The following is a 22,146-nucleotide window of genomic DNA, read 5'->3' as shown; positions in this document are numbered from 1 at the left end:
ATTTAGCTATGGTTGAAATTGGGGATGATAGCAGAAGTGTCATATTATATATTATTGGGAAGACCATGGTTGCACAAGCACCATCTAGTTCCGTGCACCTATCACTATTGTGTGAAGGGGAGATTGAATGCTAGGATAATACGGATAGCAATGAACTTGTTGCCATCTGGGCAAGCAGAAGCCCATTTAGTAGATACCATGTTCTATGATGAATGGGCACCAATTGGTAAAGTTTGGTGTCCAAACTGCAAGGAACTTTTGACCCTAGATGGAAGGATTCCTAGTACGACCCAGAGCCTAACTTAAGAGAGCTGCTGATATGGAGGAAGAAAAGGAAAGAAACGCCCACTTTAGAGTTAAGTGGTATGTTGCAATGCGTCAGAATTCAAACGCCTAATGGGACCCACTAGTGTTACTCGAGGGGATCCCGAATGAAGGTCACGGCATAAAAGTTTAGTGTTCTATGTGGCTCAACAAAATTCAAAAGAAGAAAGCAACACGGAAAGTGAAGGAGAGGTTACAACAAAAAAAGATGCGTAAGTGACGACAGAAGAAAAGTTAGAAGAAACTGACTTGGGCACTACATAAGCCAAAAAATTTCCATAAGTTCAAAGTTGTCAGAGAATGAAAGGCAGAATTTATCCTGCTATTGAAAGAGTTCTAGGATGTCTTTGCATGGGACTAGAGCGAGATGCTTGTGTTAAACCTAGGATTGGTGGTACACACGCTCAATGTAGATCCCGAGACAAGGTCGGTGCCTCAGCCTACCAGAGTGTTTCACACCAAAATAGAAGAGCAGATAGTGGAAGAAGTGAAAAGGTTGTTAGCGGCTGGCTTTGTCAAACCCATCCAACACCTTTGATGGTTGTCCAACATCGTACCAATGAAAAAGAAAAATGGACAGATACAATGTTGTATTGATTTCAGAAATCTTAACTGAGTTTGCCCCAAAGACGAATTCCCGCTACCCAACATAGACCTATTGATAGACTCTACAGTGGGGAATGCCATGTTCTCATTCATGGACAAATTCAGCAGGTATAACCAGATTTGAATGGTGCCAAAGGATGCAGAGAAAATCACTTTTAGGACGCCTATAGATAATTTCTACTACATTGTGATGCCTTTTGGGTTGAAAAAAACAAGTGTAACTTACCAGTGCATCATGACTGCCATATTCCATGACATGATGCATCACGAGCTAAAAGACCATGTGGATGACATAGTCGTGAAATTGAGAAGACAAGAAGATCATGTCAAAGTGTTAAGAAATTCATTTGAAAGGTGCAGACTTTTCAAGCTGAGGATGAACACACTAAAGTGCACTTTCGAAGTGTCTGCGGAAAAATTCTTGGGGTTCCTAGTCCACAACAGAGGGATAAAAGTAGTCCCAGCTAAAGCAACGGCAATAGCGACCATGAAGCCACTAGCCATAGTAAAGGAATTGAAGAGCTTTTTGGGAAAGGTTTCCTACATTAGGAGGTTCATACCCAGTCTCGCATCAATTACTTTAGCTTTTACGAGATTGCTAAAGAAGGGACAAGGCTTTGAGTTGGGAGAGGCATAGTAGATAGCTTTTCGAAAGCTACAGTAGATCATGATGAACCACCCCATGATAGAAGCTCCAATTCGAAGGAAGCCACTGCTACTTTATTTGGCCTCAAGCTTGTATGCTATAGGTGCCTTGATAGCCCAAGAAGACAGAGGTGGTGTCAAGCAGCCAGTTTATTACATAAGTCGCGCTCTAAGGGAGACGAAGACTCGCTACAGTAGAATGGAAAGGGTGTGCTTGGGAATATTCTATGCATCGTGAAGACTACGCCATTATTTCTTGGCCTACAAGATACATTTGATGACAAAATCCCACACGATAAAAGCTCCTCTCCAAAACCTATTCTTTCTAGTAGGATATCTCAGTGGTTGTTACAATTGTTACAATACGACCTGAAGGCAGGAACATCCAAGACGGTGTAGAGTCAGGCCATAGCGGACTTATGGCCCAATTTCCAGGATAAGAGGTATTCCTGCTAGATGATAAGGTTTTAGGAGAAGTGGCTATAGCAAAAGTGACTTAAGAACAATGGGTGATGAAGTTCGATAGCTCTTTTATATCAAATTTAGGAGGCGTAGGAGTGGTCCTTTGTCATGAAGGAGAAGAAACCGTGGTGCTCTCAATGAAGTTAGAGTTTCCATGTTCAAACAACACTGTTGAATACAAGGTCTATCTCACTGGGTTAGCAATAACCCTCGAGATGGGGATCAAACATTTGAAGGTGATAAGTGACTTAAATCTAGTGGTTTGCCAAGCTAAGGGGAGCTTCTCTTTAAAAGAACCAAGTCTAGCCCTGTACAAAATGTTGACCCAAAAAATGGAAGAAAGGGTTTTCATATTTGAGATAGAGCACGCTTAGGAGAGCGAGAATCGGTACACAGACGCGTTGACCGCATTAGGCTCACAAATAGCCTTCAAAGAGAGTAGTGCTACAGTTGAAGTTAACAAGCAAAGAGAGTCCATCATTGAAATACTTCAAGAAAAGTTCCAGGAAAAGCAAGGATGTGAAAAGGATTGGAGGGTTCCCATTAAGGAACCACTGTTAATGAAGGGAGATGTGGCAGAATTAAAAACATTAAAGGACTATGTCCTGATGAAAGGGGAACTGTATCGTGGAATGCCAGAAGAAATTTTTTCAAAATGTGTGGAGCACAAAAGGCCCAAAGAAAACTAAAGGAAGTGTACGGCAAAACCTACGAGTTTTGCGAGCAGATCAGCCTATACCGTAGGCTTTAGAGGGCAGGTTTTTGTTGGCCAAACGTGGGTAAGGACATAGACCAAGTCCAAACCTAGTGTGAGGTCTGCCATTTGGCTGTAGATAGGGAAGAAAGTTATGCCATGCTTGCCAATGAAGATTGGAGAAGCCCATTTATATAGTATTTGATAGGAAACCTCCTGCCATGGAAGCATAGTGAAAGATATAAACTCAAGAAGCTAGCAATCCAATACTTCCTACATAAGAGAATTCTTTTCAAAAATGGATACGATGGGGACCCATTATGTTGTTTGGGTCCCGAAGAGGTTGGAGAAATGTTAGAAGAGGTACACGCAAGGGAATGTGGCGAGCACCAAGGAAAGAATAAGCTATATCGGTGCATGTTGTAGATAGGTTATTATTGGCCCACTATGAAAAGGGATACAATAGAATTTGTGAAAAAAATACCACAACTGCCAAGTGCAAGCCAATTTGATCAACACCCACCCATAAAGCTTGCATAGCATGCTCACCCTATGACCCTTTCACACTTAGGGGCTCGATTTGGTGGGACCAGTTAATCCACATTCTCATGAGTACCTATGGATCCTTGTGGCTACAAAATATTTCACTAAATAGGTAGAGGTCGTACCACTCTGTAAATCCATGGGAGGAGCTGTGGCAAACTTCATTAAAGAAAATAAAATTGTCCGATTTGGGGCGCCTCACAGGATCATAAGTGACAACAAATGGAGAAGTAAGAAAGATACTGGAGTTTTATCAGGTCAAGCACCATCGATCATCCCCTTATTATCCCAAGAGAATGGGCAAGCGAAAGCAACGAACAAAACTCTCATCAAGATTATCAACAAAATGAGCTAGAAATACACTGAAGGATGGGTAATGCATCTGTCAGACGCCCTTTGGGCCTACTAGAGCTCGCCCAAATCTACCACAGGATTTTCCCCCTTCTCCTTAGTGTATGGAACAGAGGTGATGAGTCTAGCAAAAGTGATGATACCTAATTTAAGGGTCATGCAAACACGAAAGAAGGAAAAAGAGAAGGGAGTCTTTGCAGCAGAAAGATGTGAGGATCTGGAAGGGTTGGACAAAAAAAGGGAGGAAGCCCAAAAGCAAAGCCGCAGTTGCAAGCAAAGGACGATCGAAGGTTATGGGAGGACAACTAAAGATAGGCTTTTTGCTGAAGGATAGCTTGTATTGAAGACAACAGACCACGTCGGGTGAGATAGGGTAGGACCATCTAAATTCTAACCAAAATGGGAAGGACCCTTCATGGTAAGGGAAGCAACAAACTTGTGTTAGTTTGTAGAGATTTAGTAGTGTTGCTGACCCATGCACTCTTCGTGAGAAACTATAATATATTCCTGATCAACATATTCGTGATTTGAATATTGGACAAAACTAGATAATATATAGAAAGGTATATTAAGACTTGGACAAAGTTTATCTTCTCAACTCAATACGTGGCAATTTATAAAGAGTTTGAATTTGGAAAAAGATAAGGCATAAAACTCATGTTTTATATTATTCAATAAGAGATTGCTACATTAGTTTTTTACTTAAAACTCAATACATTCTACCACACATTATAACATCTTAATAATCTCACAATTAAGTTGGATTTTCAAATGGGCATTAGATTTTTTTTTTTTTTTTTTTTTTTTGAGAATCTCAGGTATTAGAATTAATTGAGTATGGTTGTGCCTATTCTATAATATGTAATATAATGATATGACATTTTGGGATTGAAAGAGCAAAACTTTGGTTTTACACCACATCCTTATAAAATCCAATCTCATTTATAAAATTATCTATGTGTATTATTTAATTTAAAGCCAAAACACAAAAGACATAACTCATTAAAAAAGTTAAGGGACTAAAACTACAAATGAATAATCTTATAAATAGCCACATAATGGTTTGGAGTAACTTTTTCCTTAAAACTTTGTGACCTAAATATTGAACAACATATAAAATTTATAAAAATTCTTTTCTTGTTGAAATTCTGTAAATTATTTGTATGAAAATTGATATATAATATATTTTCCAATTAAATTCAACAACATAGTTGTGCAGACCAATAAAATACAAAGGAATTTATCTTTTTTAAGAACGATTAAATTTAATGCAGCCATACATTTGAATTTAATTAAGGAATTCAATATAGTAATGGGTGTCATTTTACCTTGAATTATAGAATTTATCTTTCGAGTAATAATATTATAAGATCTTTTTATGTACCAATTTTCAATTAGCAGCACTGGCTATTTTAAAGTAGCAAATGACTTATATGAGGAGATTCCATATTGCATGTGGAATTTAAGTTGCATGTGGTAAAATTGTAAGTACAATAGGAGGGAATTGGGGGGAGTAGTAGAATTAAGGATGATTCTATTATAGTGCTTTGATTCTATTTATTGGACTTGTTTCATTGGGAGTTGGTGGTAAACCTCTAAAGAGTTTTTCCACGTAGAACTTTTCTTTTCGTAGCCATATTCCTTATGTTATTTACTTTTTTGCATTTATTTGCTTACCAATATTGGTTTGTACTTATCAAAGCTAAGAGAAATCTAATCAGATCTCAAATAAGAGTTTAATTTTATGTCACGTGTTTCAACCAATTTTCTTAATTTTGGTAACTAGTTACTACACCAAAGAAATTGAGTTCAATTTAGTTTTTCTTAAATTTTTGTGTTAAATAATTTATCAAACGAGAAAATCATAGAATCAAAATTAATAAACCTTAAAAAATCACCATCATTAATTTATTATTATTATTATTATACAAATTAAACAGAGGTTAGCCAAATTAAAATTGAGAGTTTTAAGGATAAAATTTTTAATGTTTTTTTTTTCATTTGTTTTGAATAAAATAATATTTATTTTATTAGTAGCAATTGTATATTTTTATGTATACAAACATTATACATGTAATATAGAAATTTGGTAAAATTTTAAAACTCATTTAATTATGCTTATTTGTAAATGTATTTCATGCATATGTATGAGGTTACAAACAAGTTAACCATAAATTGAACGTCCCAAAATATTTGGTTGATTAATTTTCTAGATTAAAATTGGTTAATTTCTAACAATTGCGGTCTAAATCTCCAACAACGTGTCTAGGAGTGATTAGTTCTGCAAACACAAATGAAGCGGAGTTCCTAATCATTGCTAGGCTCATAGAGAGTCAAATTTACACCATAAGACTCAAAACTGCAAGTTTTGTGACATTGGATAATGACCAAGTAAAACAAAGATCATCTTTCCTCTCCTAAAGGTAGGGAGGTTCATACAATGCCTTAATGAGTTACCATCCCACAAGGGAGAGGCGTCAAGTATAAATACCTCATTTGCTCCACCATTTAGTTCCTACAATCAAACAAACAAACAGGATCCGTTGTTGACTCACAAAATGGCAAACTCCAAGTACTTGTTTCTACAAATTGCATGCTTCATCCTCTTGTTATCCTTGTCTCCTTCATATGCTCACAACAAGAGCCACAATAGCACACCACCTCTTGCTGGTTTCCAAGAAAATGTTGATTTTAAAGGTTGCTTCAACAAGGTTTATGCTTTCGGCGATTCAGACACAGACACTGGAAACGCTCACAACTTAGGTTATCTCAAATCCTTCATTAGCACTTTATTCTCTCACGCTTGGTCCCCATATTGCTCATCAGAGAATTCAAAGTTATCTGGATATCGACTATCTAATGGCCGCTTGATCATTGATTTCCTATGTGAAGCTCTCAACATACCCCACTTGTCAGCCTATAAAGACTCTTCCACAAACTTCTCAAGTGGTGCAAACTTTGCAATAGCCGGATCAACGGCTCTTTCAAGTAATCTCTTTGGTCAATTCAATTTTGGTAATCCCCTAATGTGGAAACCAAATCCAGAGAATATCTTAACTCAAATTGGTTGGTTCCATAACTTTGTTGGGGAGAGAGAATGCCAAGGAAAAGATAAGGCTGTATGCAAATCAGAGCTTGGCAATGCTCTCTTTTGGATAGGTGAGATTGGTGGCAATGACTATGCTCGTCTTTTTGCCTCTTCCATTGGCCCTGCTATTGCCAATAAGCAATTCACAGAGCAAGCTGTTGATCACATCTGCACACTTGCTTTGGTAAGCATTGATAAACTACCATTTATATCAAAAGCTTAAATTGACTAAAAAAATGATGAATTTAATCATTTAACTATTATTCCAACATGCATAATATTACCCAAAAAAAAAAAAAAAAAAGAAGAAAGAAAGAAGGAAAGTAGCTTGTAGCCTTAGCTTGTTAGAAGGAAAAAAAATAAATAAATTGTGTCTCAATCAGTTCTTCCAACCTTTACATTTGATCAAGACTCTTTTCACAAAATGGTGCATTGCATATAAGAGAAAGGATGAATGTTATGGCGAAGTTAACGTTGGAATAGTCATATTAAGCTTGCTTTCTTTTGACAGGGGCTATTGGACAAGGGTGCAAAGTTCCTTGTGGTTCAAGGGCTACCACCAATAGGGTGCCTTCCATTGCAGTTAGCAACTTGTCCCTCAAATGATCGTGATCAAAATGGGTGTTCAGCGAGTGCCAACTTGGTAATAAAGGGTCATAACAATCTTCTCCAGAAGAGGTTGGATGAAATTCGAATGCAACACAAAGATTCAATGATCCTATTTATTGATTACTACAGTGCATTCACAACAATATTGGAAAAGCACTCACAATACCAGTTTGAAGAACCCTTCAAGGCATGTTGTGGAGCTGGGGGAGGACCATTCAACTATCAACCAAACCTCCTTTGTGGAGCTTTTGGCACCTCTACTTGCAAGAACTCCAGCACCCACATTAACTTTGATGGGGTTCACTTGACCGAAAATATGCATCAACACCTCTCTGATCTCTTCTTTAACCAAGGCTTCTGTACACCATCATTTGCAGATCTGATTAAGAAGAAGAAAGGCCAATACTAAAATGTCCGATATCGGCCTTCTAGTTCTCTTTTTAGTAATAAATATCTGATGGCTGATGCCTGATGCTGCTAGGTAGATTAGTAGTAGGCTCCCAATGGCGGCATTTGGAGAGCTAGATAATAATTCTTGTTTCAAGATAGTTTACTATCTTTTTACCTTATTATTGTTATTATTTAAATATTACACGCGTTCCTAGGGTCTTGAAACGTGACCTCACTTTTTAATTTACACTTAGGGCTGGCACAACAACTTTCATGGCCTAAGGCCGAAATTTTAAATAGAGCATTTTTTATATTTAAATATTAGTAACAAATTTATCCATACATACTTTTTTAGATTCAATTTATTTTTTAACTCTTTTTTTTTTTAGTTTTTTATATGTTGACATTTATAATGAACAAATATTTATAAATAAATAAAACATGACTCATAATTGAAAATTATAATCTAACTAAAAATAAAATCTAACGTATAGAATAATAAAACCTAGTTTACCAATAGCAAAGTTGCAACTTTCCAAATATTGTGAGCACTTTATAATCTAAACTTGCACGAATAAAAATTAATTTATTACATGATTTAATAAATTAATATCTCTAACACAAATGGATTGATGTGATATGCATCAAATTAGCAATACATGTTATAACTTATAGGTTATAAGGCAAATATATCATGTGGCTCACTCTCTCAGTTGGTGTGTGATATGTTTAGAAAGAGAAAAGAAATAGTAATAAAAGACTAGAAATAAAAGGGTGAGTGGGTGACAGTGTTATGTCCTGTCACTTCTATGTCTCTTTCCACTACCATGACAAAACAAAATTTTAATAGCATAATGAGAAAAAATAAATGGAGAGAGGGCTTAAAGGCAAACCTGAAGGGAGAAAAGATTTGAAGCACAACAAATTTCAAACAACTGTAGAGAATTTAAATGGGGAGAATGACACATTTTCTAGCAACGAGTATAAAATTGTAAGGTTTGAGTTTGATTTATTTGGGCCATTTGATTTTAGTCTTTAGTTTTGCTTTGTTCAGTTATTGAGAGAGAAAGTAGTACAAGAGATTTAAGTGGTACACTCTTAAGTAGTACAAGAGACTTATGGGTCCAACCAGAACCGAGTCTCTTGGTGGTAAGAGATACATCATAGTTGTGGTAGACTATTGGAAAAATCTGGTTTTTGTATCTCATACAAAAACACACGCAATGGAAGCAACAAAAACACGGTTCTACTTCAATCATGAAAGATAAACGTGTAACCAAGAATTCTAGAATCAAAGAATAGAAAGCGTACCTTGGTGCAGTGAATTTCAAAAACAAACTTGAGAATACCTTTAATCTTCATCTCAATTCCACATGGTGCCCAAGATGTGTGGTCTCTCAATCAGTCTTTTGTACGTAGATTCTCAAAGAAAAATCCTTCTTCTTCTCCTTGTGGAGAAAAACTGATTTTTTTTTTTCATCTTACGTACGTTAAAACCATTCTCATAGTTTCTTTATTTAATAACACTTATTAAATAATGACTTATTTCTAATTGGGTTAACCTTTTGGGCCTACCTAATTGGGCTTTAGTTTGTGGCTTGAGATGGGACCAAAGGGACCAATAAGACACTAGCTCCAATGGGCCTTGGGCTTTTCCGTCAACTCTTGACAAGTCCAAAGTTACCATTAATTATATTCAATACCACTATAAGAATATAATTGCACTCTAGGCCTTATCTATAAATTATTTCCCAAGACTTTATTATACATTCAACCCCTTCATTAAAATATTCGTAGTAATACATAGTCATTAATATTGACTACCACTTTGAAGGTTACTACATCTTAATACTTGAGTACCCGGTTTAATCCTTTATGTTATTCATAATATATTTATGAAATCCAATTTCATAAATATATACTTTAGTAACTCTTTACTAAAGTGGTTGGGCCCAACACTCTGAATAACTAAACCCATTAAACTTATCTCAAGGGAATATTTTATATCTCCGTTAAGAGATTATGAATTCCATCTTGAGAATATATGTTCCATCAACACTTAATGCGGCTACCCAACATACTGAGGTTTTGACCATAACTTATAGATCTCACTCCTGATATATCAAAGCAACCTACATCTCATAATCAGGTCCATTATTCTCTCAGGATTTAGAGTTGATGTAAATAGAAGTCGTGAGCTTTATTATTCATTTGACAGTCATTAGGAGAATAATAAATCTCACAGCGGTCCAGTTCAATATGTCTTAAGAAGATAGAGCAACAACGTTTTTTTTTTTTTTTTAAAGGCTATTTGTTTATGAGTTTGTGTAATTCTAATAGGATTAAGAGAGCCCAAGGTTTGTGTAAACCTAACAAGAGTGGGAGAGCTCATCAAAAGGCCCATTAAGCTCCTATATGAATAAGGAGGTATGGAGAAAGAAAACCCTAATCCTAAAAAGCTAACCCTGGAGAGCCTCATTAGGTTTTCTTATTTAAATCCTTATCCTCCTCCTAACTGTAGGTTGGTACAAGGTACTGGGCTTCCTTTACTTGTAACAGCTTGTTATGTTAATATTGGATTCTTGAGAGTGGTGACCTTAAAATCACCCGGCAGGGTTTTTGCCATGTAGGTTTTATTTATTCATAAACAAATCACCATGTCAATTTATTTTCCGCTACGTGCTTAGTTTAATTGGTTATTTGTTTGTGCTACCACGCATATTGCATATTAATTTGATTAATTAATAAACTTGGCTAATTAATCAATTAATTCATCACAAGAAGTCAATACGTTTTTGGCCTATCACAATTAAAATAGGGGAAAAAGTAGTGGGAGAAAAAAAAGGTGCCCTATAGGGGTGAAGACAGCAAACAGTCCTCTCATCTTCCTTATTCTTCTACTTCTCCTTCTACTCCTTGAAAATTAAGTGGCGTCGGTTTCAAAGTTGTGTAGGAAATAAATTACAAAGAGAGAAGAGTGTAGAGATTAATTAAAAAAAAGTTTTTTTCATTGTAGTTTTTTCTAGGAAGGAATATAAAGGATGGAAAATTTGTAACTTCCTAGGAGTTTGAATTTTGTGTCTATAGTTTAATCCATTGATTTTAAGGTGCGAATATCTTTTATAGTAGTCCATGTAGTGCAATAGGAAATGTGTAGGAATAAAAAATAAAGTCAAAAATGCAAAACTGACCCTCTAACTTTCAGCTTTTGTCATTTCAGTCCTCTAACTTTTAGTTTTGTTATTTCAGTCCTCTAAATTTCAATTTTTGTTAATGTATTCTTCCGTTAGAAGTCAGTTATCTTTTTCCGTTAAATGACCCTCTAATTTTTAGCTTCTTTTTTATAATAATTTTTATAATTAAAAGAAAATTAAAAAAAAAAAAAGTAACCTGAGAAATCAAAACCTTTAACATGTCGGAGAAGTCCAATCCACAAACCTGAATCTAAGTCCCAAATGAAACGTAGCCGCATTCTCGGGCAACAAGCCAATGGCACGCCGCATGCCTCACACCTCAAAGCCGATTTGACATAGCCCATCTCCTCTTTTTTGTTTTCGAACAAGATGAACAATAACGAAGAAATCAAAGCCCCTCTCAGTAAGATTTTCATAATCTCTTTCCTCCTTTCAATTCTTTTTTTTTCTTTTCATATTTCCACCTCTCTAAACACTAAGCTAAGCTTCAAAATCTTCTAATTCATACACAGTCCAGAACTCTCGAATATCAAATTCAGAAAATTCCACCGACTCCGAGAAATATCCGATTAAGCAAGTAGCTCTAACGGTTCCGACCACCGACGACCCTTCTCTCCCGTGCTTCACATTCTGAACATGGATTCTAGGGAGCGTAGCATGTGTGGTCCTCTCATTTCTCAACCAATTCTTCTGGTACCGCAAAGTGACTCTTTCACTAACATCAATCTCGGCTCAGATCGCGATGGTCCCGCTCGGACACCTCATGGCGTCGACGATAACGGAGCGAGTGTTCTTCAAGGGGACTCAAGGAGTGTATTGATCGGTGGTGTGTTGAGCGTAGACTTCGCTGGGGACTCAGGGAGATTGGTATCGAAGATCAAGGAATAGTGAGGACGGGAATGATTGCACTGGTAACAGAAGGGGCAGATCCAAATCTTGGCGGCGAAGACGACGCAAGAACAGAGGCACAAGTTTTGCACAGATCTTGCGTTCGCCATTTCCGAATGTTTTTTTCTTTTTCTTTTTTCTTTTTCTTTTTACAGCTTTTTTTTCTTTTAACTATGAAAATTATTATTAAAAAAAAAGTCAAAACGGTGTAGTTTTGATCACTTAACGGAAAAAGATAACTGAGTTCTAACAGATGACCACATTGACAAAAATTGAAACTTAGAGGACTGAAATGACAAAACTGAAAGTTAGAAGACTGAAATGACAAAAGCCGAAAGTTAGAGGGTCAGTTTTGCATTTTTGCCAAAAATAAATTTCAAATTATGGTAGATAAATATGTAAAGCAAAATTATATGTAATGTTAAAACTGTCCAAGATGAATGTGTAAAGTCAATAATCTATTTACATATATATATATATAGATGTGGAAAAAAAAGGGAAATAAACATATCTTGATGATAATTTGATTGAAAAATAAAAAATAGATCTCATATTCTATCACCCAAAAAAACAGATTTTGGTAATGAGTAGAAACATGTGTTAGGTCAGTAGATTGTTGGCTAGCAAACCATAAGATAAATTTGGTATTAAGTGTGTTTTACTTTTTATAGAGTTTTTGAAGTCCAAGACTAATGCCTAGAACAACTCAAGAAGAAAGAGGTTTTGGAATCTCAATACATAGCTCAAAAAGAAAGAAGTTTTTGAAATCTCAATATACATATCAATTGATTGTGATAAGTTCAATGCATGCCTTGATACCTATTGTTCAGTCAAGAATCACAGATACAAAATCCAATTTAGGTCTATTGATTCATCCAATCTCTAACATTTTATGCCCTACTTGCTAGAATATATGAGGACTAAAAATGACAACCAAATAAAGATTCTTATAGATATGACTTGCACATGCAGGGTTTTTGTAGCTGAGTTCTGACTCAACAACAACCAAAGAAGATATTAAGATTGACGATCAAGGGCTGTAGTGAAAACCTTCAAGGTGAATCTTCAAATTCTGATGGAGCATTCATTTGTACAAAGTTTGCTAGAAGGCGAAATCTAGCAGAAATTAATTCCCATGGAATTCAAAGAAAGAGTTACAAGCGAAATAACTCCTGCCCAATTTCCGAAGAAATCCTCAACCGTTAGATCTACGTCGCTTCATAAAGATATTAATGAGGGCGCACTCCGTATACCGAAGTGCCAAGAACGTGCCTTGGGCAGGTGAAGAGACTCTGGTGTTGATGGAAGACAAGACTTGACAAGCCATGACAAAGACCCGAGGACATCAAAATCCTCCTCTCCATCCAAGAATCCGAACAGCAGGATTTTGAGGGGCTATTGTGGGGCCTAATAATTTGGCAACCCCGGCCCATTTTATACTGAACCTAAGGCCCATGCCGAGGAGGAAGGAATGTCCGAAAACAAACAAAGAAAGCCCAAATTGCCAAGGAATATCGCCGAGGATAATCCTGTCCTCGGTGAACCAAGATCATAGATGGGAAGAGCGGCACGCCATCAAAGGCAGCCTCCTAGAGCATTCCAGAAAGAAGGACGAGTACGATAGGTCAGCCATGGGAACATGATGGAGGAGCAATTCAAAGAGAAATTGTCACCTCCATATTAAATGTCCACAACAAATGTTCTGGCCGCATTAATGAGAACATGACCCCTGAACAATGCCACCTCGATTACCGCAACTCACAGAATACCAGAGAGGGTGTCTGATGAGACAAGCACTCAAGTATAGGTTTGGGTGGTCAACAAGTAGAAGGTCAAGATCGTATAAAGAGGACTATATAATAGGAGAAAGAGGGGAGAGAGAGAGCACTATAGCAATCTCAAGAACTCCTGTAACCATTGTCATCCAATATATGCAAGAGCAGAGCTCCTCGGATTATGCCGAGGACAAACTTTCTTTGATAAACTTAGTTCATTTCTGTTTGATCATCATGAAAACCCATTCTAGCTGTTATCCATGCACTAAAACCTAACTCTTTGACCCGCTCTTTACAAATTTATTGTACTGGGCTCACTAAGCCAAGATCCCATACATTTTGGGCCTGGCCTGAAAATCGTGACCCTATATTAGGGATGATTTTTTTTTTTTTTTAAAGTTTAAGGACAAAAATAAATCATTTTCAATAGTTTAGGGATGAAAGACGAACTTTTCAATAGTTTAGAGACAAAAAATGAACTTTTTAAAGTTTAGGGATGAAAAACAAATTTTTTTTAAAGTTTAATCGTTAAAGTTTAGGGACCAAAATAGTATTTTACCCTAAAATAAACATGACTATATATCTTGAAAATTAAATCATTAAATTGCATGTTCTTTATACTCCTAACACACATGTCAAATTTTGTGTCAATCAGATATTATTTACCAAATGATCTATAAGTTTATATTTTATGCATAATTTTTAACTACAAAAAACTTGCAATTTAAACAATTTATTGATAACATAACTATTGATCTTTAATTTTCTAGAAATTTTACAAGTATGGAGGATATAAGAAGAATATGTAATCCAATGGTTGATTTGTTAAAATTCACCTCCAATAAAAAGATATTGAGTAAGATTGAGTTTATAGCTAAACATTGTCCATTGATAAATTCTTCATTGAAACTCTCAAGTACCTGACTCTTCTACCTAAAACAAAGAAAAAAAATTCCCTTAGATTGTGTATTAAACAGATTGAAATGAGTTGAGTTATGTTAACTCGCTTGATTAATAAGTTGTATTAGACATGAGGGAGATTTGATTTGACATAATTATTAAAGGACAAAATTTAGTTACAAAATTGGCTGTAAGTTAAAGTCACAACCTTTCTAAATATCTTTTTATTAGGAGTGAATTTTGACAAATCCACCATTGGATTACATCTTCTTCTTATACTCTTTGCTTGTAAAATTTCTAGAAAATTAAAGATCAATAGCTATGTCATCAATAAATTTTTTAAATTGCAAGTTTTTGTAGTTTTAAATTATGCGAAAAATATAAGCTTATAGATTATATAATAAATAATGTCCGATTGACACAAAATTTAACATGCGTATTAAAAGCGTAAAGAACATGCAATTCAACTGTTAGATTTTCAAAATATATAGTAATATTTATTTTATTGAATAAAGTTGTAGCTAAACTTTGTTCATTATTAAATGAGTTTAGGTTTGAGCCACCCTATAAGAAAAATAGAAACGCCCAAACATGCATTTCAATGCACCACTTTGAAATGTAAAACCAAAGTCAGCAGTGTTTCCTCACCAAAACGACACCAAAGTAATGCTTTCTAATAGAAAATAATAATAATAATTCGGTAAACATTAAAAATGGGTGGGAAATTTTAATTTGATTGGGTGGTTCTTGCTAATGACTCCATGCAACAATTTCCAGATTCAACTAACTACAATTCTTTAGAAACTCTTCAAATCACAAATCTAAAGCTCATCGTGAATCGTCATATCACCACAAAAACACGACGCCATTTCCATTCACAGGTCAAAATACAAAAATAAATACCCGTTTCTAGGGTTTCGTTTCGTTTTTCATTTACAGATTCTAGATTTTGAATTCATATCTCTCAGGTTTCGTTATTTGAATCTCACGGATCTGGAAGGGCAACGATTTCGATTATGAGCTATTGAAATGTCTAAGAATCATAGCTCAAAGGAGGTTCTAGAAGTTTCTGAAGCTCAAAACAACAACTTTCTTACCCCGAATCCAAATCGTGCAATCCGGGCACCCAAAGAAGCTAACGAGTATGACCATGACCGAGTCAATTAGGTAATGAATTTATGATTGAAAGTATAGCAATTTTGATTTGATGTGAGAAATGATTGTAGTTTGTGCATATTAGTAAAGAGGTTAAGAAATGATTTCAGGAGCCAGAGTTATTGTCGATGATGGGTCATGCTGAAAATGATAATGATAATGGGGTTTCAAAGGTGGAAGATGGGGGTGATTTTGTTGACTACTCAAACAAGTTGGTTTTAAGTGCTGAGAAAGAAGCAACAGTTGTAGCAGTAGTGAAGGGAGAATCGGGGGATGATGGGGTTCGAAGAGTCGAAAATGGGGTGTTGGATGGTTACGTGATGGATGAGCAGCCGGAACAACAACGATGACTAAGCAATGCACGGGAATAAAAGGTTGAAAAATACTTCTCCGCATCTTTGTCGATGATAACTTTCTTGAGCTCTTCACACATCAGCCCCCCTATCTCCAATATTTAGGGGTTCAATTATTTTTGCTAATTGCTATGAGGCTTCCTCCTCTGACTGATGTCTATTAGCAACGACCAAGCACTGCCTCGCCATGGCTTGACTTTCTTCAATTCCCTGACATGTCCCTCCGAAGGGTACTTCACTTCATATGAAAGGTCGAAGATACTACTCCCATGGCATGGAGCCACGGTCTTCCCAAGATGGCAGTATAAGGTGAATAAGCATCCACCACTATAAAGCTTACTTAGACCACCTCGAATCTAGTTTGGATAGGCAACTTAATTAGGCCCTTCTATATAGCCGTTTTCCCATCAAATCCCACCAAAGGGGAATCATAACTAATTAGGTCCTCGGGTCTCAGATTGAGTCCGTTGTACAAGTTGAGATACATGATTTCAACTCCGTTTCCTTGGTCTACCAGGACTCTCTTCACATCATACCCTCCAAAATGAAGGGTTACCACCAGGGCATCGTCGTGTGGTTGATAAGTCCCAATCTTGTCTTCATTAGAAAAATCCAAGGTTGGTTGGGCCTCTAACTTTCCTCGTTTAGACTCTAGGACCCGATCCTTGGTATCTGGTCTTGCTATGGATATAACCCAATAAGGGTATGTTCCAATCCAGCTTAGGGCTGCAAAGATAACATTAATTGTCCCCAAGGATGGCCTCAATACAAACTCCCTTAAGTACCTTAATCCGACCTGACTCCCCTCCCTGGAGGATTGACGCACAAATTGCTTCAACTTTCCGACTTTGACTAGCTACTCCAAGTGATCACGAAGAGTTCTACAATCTTCGGTGATATGCTCACGATCTTGGTGTTATTGACAGTAAAGACTCTAGTTACACTTGCTAGGATCACCTCCCATCTTGTTCAGCCACTTGAAGTAAGGCTCACTCTTTATCTTTTCAAGGATCTGGTGAACTGGCTCCCTAAACACCGAATTGACCATCTGAGCATTTGGGTGCCTCGTATGACGAGCAAAATCTCTCCTAGGTCGGCTATGACTGTACCTTTCCATAGGGATCTCCATCTATCTCGTTAAATGTTTCCCAGTACCTATTTGAATAAGCTTTTAGGGTCTCACCCTCTCTCATCACCATCGATAGCAAGGAATCCAAAGGACGAGGAACCCTGCTACATGTAACAAATCGAGCCCTAAAAGCCCTAGTTATCTCTTCGAAAGAGCTAATTGAACCCTAATCCAATCCGTCAAACCACCTCATTGCCACAAGTCCCAAACTTGAGGGGAAAACCATGCATATCAGAGCCTCGTTCCTGGAATGCACAGCCATCCTCTAGTTGAAATGACTGACATGCTCCACAGGGCCGGTCCTTCCATTATAAATAGTAAAGGTTGGTTGTGTAAATCGATGAGGGAGTTTGGCCCCATCAATTCTACGTGAGAACTGTGATTTGGAAATTTGACGCAGCATCTTACTCATCATGCCATTCCCCATGCTCCTAGGCCTCGAACTTTTAGCTCTTTTCCTATGATACCGCTCCTCTCTTTCCAAGTGTGGAGATAAAGAGAAGGACTCGCTAGGAGGTTTTCTAGACCTTGGCCTATAGTTACCATCTTCATCTGAATCAGTTTTGGAGCTGAGAGGGGATGCTTCTCTTTGCTTACATCGTAACTTCCTACATAAATGATCAATCTCCAACTTGAGATTCCTGGTTTCCTTATCATGTGAGACGTGGCTCCTTGTCCTAGAATGACTCCTACCAGTATGATCTGTATGTACACTAGCCTCACGGTCTCTCCTTCTTTCAAGGTTGATGAAGTGATCTTCCCTTTGTGACCTAACAAATTCTTCTCTATTTGGTCCTGATCCCACTATGGCTAGTTAAAATTGCAAGTGCTTCCTTGTTTCTCACAAACAATGCCAATTGTAAGGACTAGATTTTGAACTTCAACCCACTAAGTACAGAATACAGTGGATGATAGCCCAACTGTTAGGTTCTAAGGAATTAGGAACTAATGTAATAGAACTTCATTTTGTAATGTTGGCAAACCATGATCAAAACATTTTACTCTTGTTTAAACTTGCTCAAAGTATGTTTAAGTGTAAAGTTGGAATTAAGTGTACTGAAGGATTTACTGTGTAAATCTGCCTAGCTCGATTGATCGAAATTCGTGCAGATTGTTTTTTCTGCAGAATTTTCCAACTTAGCCCAAGCTCGTTTTATGTGTAGGGTTTTATGTTTTGCCCTAGCTATAAAAGGGTAAACCCTAGCCACATTTTGAGGTTACGCTTTATACTGTGTGTGTGAATCTTTTGTGAGATCTAGATGTGTTTGCCTTCACACATACTTAAGGTTATCAAGAATCAAGACTATGTCAAGAACTTGGTGATCAATTCAGTTGCAAATTCAAGAGCTTAAAGATACACAAGCGGGAGTGCTTGTATTTGCTAGGAATCCAAGAAAGAAGTAGTCTATGGACTCGAAGCTGTCACGTGGACATGGTAGTAAGTTTCCTACTCGAGGTAGTAATAGGATGTTAGTGGTCTAAGTCACTATTGTGTAAACTTCAATTCTTTCATAGTTGATTCGGTTTACCTTGAGGATAGCTAGATTAAATCCTCACCAGGTTTTTTATCGATTTGGTTTTCCTGGGTTATCATATCGTTATGTTCTTTATTTTTCGCACTTGTCAATTATATTATATATTTGTGTTAGCCTAGATCTGATAATTTGACTAAGTAATCACTTGGCTAATTAGCTAGGTTAATCTAGTTGTGTTTTAAGGGGTCTAAAAATGCACACCAACGAGCTCAAAACAATATATTTGTTAGAGAATGGGTTTAACAAGGAAATGTCTCAACAAGTATGGGCCAAAATTGATGGGATAGATACCAATGAGATTGAAAGCACAAATTAATAGAAATAACACTCCTTGATCAAGTCCAAGGATGAAATGTTCTTATATTTAACTCAAGCTTATCTGAATACACCATGTTCTTCTTTTCTTTTTACCCTTCCTAAATTACATGCCCCATTTTTCACGGTGGCCAGTTCCTTATATAGTCCTTCAAACCTTCATCCTAGCCTTCCACCTGTTGATTTTGTAGAAAATCCCTTGGATGCTTGTCCCATCAGGACATCCTGGAAGCTTTGTGGGTAGCTATGAGCAGAGATGACACTGTTTAGGTGTCATTTCTCCATAAATGCAACCAGCTCATTTGGTGTAATGCATTTAATGTGGTGGTGACAGCCTTCTTCCCAGATATTTCTTCTTTTATTGTTGATTAAGTTCTGCTACTTTCCCTGAAACTTATCCTTCCATAATGCTTACGTCCCTAAAGCCTTCCCAAGGTGGCTCGGCTTCTCTGGAACCACAGCTAAACCATTACTCTTTTCCTTTGTCCTCGGCCCACTAACTTAAGCCTAACAATTGCTTTGACCATCCTTGGGCTTTCACTCGTCCTTGAGCATGACCTATAACCCAACGTACTTGCTCGGATTTCCTATCCCCACAGTATATTTTTCAAATACTATAAACTTATCAACTCACAATTAATAATTTGCAAAACTTTAATGAATTCGTGCAAGGCACACCTCTTTAAAGGAAGAGTCTCAAGTTATAGCCCTTATGTTGTGAATGGTAAGGGGAGGGTCTTACCTATGTGTACATTTAGATTGACTTCCCTTAACGAACATTTTCTTAAGTGTAAAAATAAACATATAGTTAAACATAAATTTTATTTAAGCAACTAAATAATTTTTTACATTCATTCCATCCATGCATATTTTATTTTAATTTGCGACTTACCTAAAAGATAAAATATTTTTAAAATTATTCTTTGGGGGAAAAAAATAATTTTTATAAATCATTGGAATAGCTTTTGTGAATTTTCATTTTGAAAATGTACTTTATTTAGATTTTGGTGCCCCTTTTCAAAAATATATTTTAGAAACAATGATTATTTTCGAAAAAAAAAAAATATTTTGAAAAGGATTTTTCCAATGCATTTTTTTTTTTTTTTTTAAAAAATATATTTTAGAAACAATGATTATTTTCGAAAAAAAAAAAATATTTTGAAAAGGATTTTTCCAATGCATTTTTTTTTTTTTTTTGAAAAGTCTCATGATTTTCTTATGAAAAACAAAATTCCTAAATAGGATTTGTACGGCATACAGCCACAGGCCCATTTATCTTGGGCCCAGGCCTAAATAGGACCATAAATATTGTCAAGCCCAGGCCCAGTGTCATGACCGACTCACTATTCATAAAGCTCGGCACATGAATGCCACCCACATGTAGGATGGTCGGTAGGTATCCATGTGATGGGCAGAAATGCCTCGACAACTCAATAGTGCCATAGGGAAACGCGCTGCCGAGCAATCTTTTGGAGGAGGCTGGCGCCATTTCCAACGTCCTTGACACCATTCCCAATAAAGCATATTCCTTGTCAAGAATAATCAATTTGGGCCCCACCCACATGAGCGGAATCAGAGGTAATCATGATTCCCCCACTAACCTAAAGCTATAAATAAGATAAAGCAAGAAGGTAATGGGGTTGGATACAGGAGAGGAGAGAGAGAAAACACATCTTTATCTTGAGAGAGCTTAAGGAGGGAAGAAGGAGGCTAGGCTGTGCGAGGCAGTTCTTTCTTAAAGATTGGCTGAAAGATACCCAAAGTAGGAAACCCATTACCCATTATATAAGTACATTGTGTGCCCAACCTAAGGTCCAATCTAACAAGGAACGTTGGGTACGTACAAGATTCTAGTGAAAATCTCATGAGTTTTTTGTGGAAAAATTCCTTAGATGAGTTTTTTTTTTTTTTTTTTTTCATAAAAATCTCATGAGTTCGTAATAAAAACTATTGGGAAAATTGTTTTTTGAAAAGTGTAAAAAACAATTTTTATAAATACCTTTTGAAAAAAAATTTGAAAACATTTTGTTCAAAAAACTTAATTGAAAACCATTTGAAAAAGATGCTTAGATCAAGCCTTTATTGTATAAACTATGCGTCCAGGATACTAACTAGAGAGTAAGCAACACATAAATCCAAGTTTGGAAGGAAAGAAGATCACTAAATTAAGAACACATTTACCCACTTAAATATCAACAATGACTCTTCATTCGTTGTCGAATTAGCATTTTTCAAAACTATTAGACTCTCACGGATGGAATTAGGCTGAGTTTAACTATAGTCTTTTAGTTTGGCTAAAATGCAAATTGCATTTTTCCTTTATGTTTAAATAAAATTCATTTAAATACCCTTAAATTTATTCAATTAAGTGTACGTTTGATATTGGCTTTAAAAGTCAGCTTTTTTTACTATTTAGCTTATTTTTACTAATATTCATAGGTCCTGTTACACTTTTGGTATTATTCATAGGTCTATACTATACTATTTCAGCTATTTTTTAGTTTTATTTACAGTACTTTCAGCAAAAAGTTTTCAGTTTCAGCTAAATAAATTATTCTCAAACGGACCCCTAAGGGCCCATTTGTTACTATTGTTTAAACAACATTACACGTATTTTCACACTTTTTCACCCACGTGTATTTCCAAAAAATACAAACAACATTCCTAAAAATCTCTTACCAAACGGGCCCTATGGGGCTGTTTGGTTTTAAAAAAATGCTCACTCATCACTCATCACACAAATATCACCACTCATCACTCTATAACTCATCACTTATCATTGAAAATACCACAACTTCCTAAGATGGCATGTTTGGCACTTGTTTCCAACTTTGATAACTCAAAAAATTTTACTTTTTATGGGACCCACTACCTAAGCACCATGTCAGAGATATTGTTAACCTACCCACCTCACACACATTCATACCTCATTCCATTTTATTTTTCCCCTTCAGCCTTGTTTATTCTCCCAAAGCCCTCCACAAACCTAGCGTAAGTCTTAGGAGGAAGTGTAAGGATAAAATTATGAGTATACGCTCACCAAAGGAAAGGAGTAGAATGACGTTCCAAGTTAACCCGTCAACTTTGCGTATGTCCATCAGCAAGGCAGTATGAAGTCTACAACTTTAAGCTGATGAGGTCAATGAAGGGAAGATGGAAAGCTGACACCTCTAAAGCCGACAGTTCTGAC

General features: G+C 36.4%; 1 protein-coding gene across 1 annotated transcript; it reads left to right on the top strand.

Annotated features, from left to right (window-relative positions):
* The first annotated feature begins 6,129 nt into the window (after positions 1–6,129).
* Positions 6,130–8,031, top strand: LOC112000676 (GDSL esterase/lipase At3g48460). The gene is made up of 2 exons (XM_024032836.2): positions 6,130–6,897; positions 7,225–8,031. Exons 1-2 carry the CDS (start codon positions 6,184–6,186, stop codon positions 7,729–7,731), a joined length of 1,221 nt encoding a protein of 406 aa, XP_023888604.1. The 5' UTR covers positions 6,130–6,183; the 3' UTR covers positions 7,732–8,031.
* The last annotated feature ends 14,115 nt before the right edge of the window (positions 8,032–22,146 follow it).

The sequence above is a fragment of the Quercus suber genome, unplaced genomic scaffold (assembly GCF_002906115.3).
Source record: "Quercus suber isolate HL8 unplaced genomic scaffold, Cork oak 2.0 scaffold_1, whole genome shotgun sequence".
Taxonomy (NCBI): domain Eukaryota; kingdom Viridiplantae; phylum Streptophyta; class Magnoliopsida; order Fagales; family Fagaceae; genus Quercus; species Quercus suber.
The sequence above is the reverse complement of the archived record's forward strand: the minus strand, read 5'-3'. Positions and strand labels throughout refer to the sequence as shown.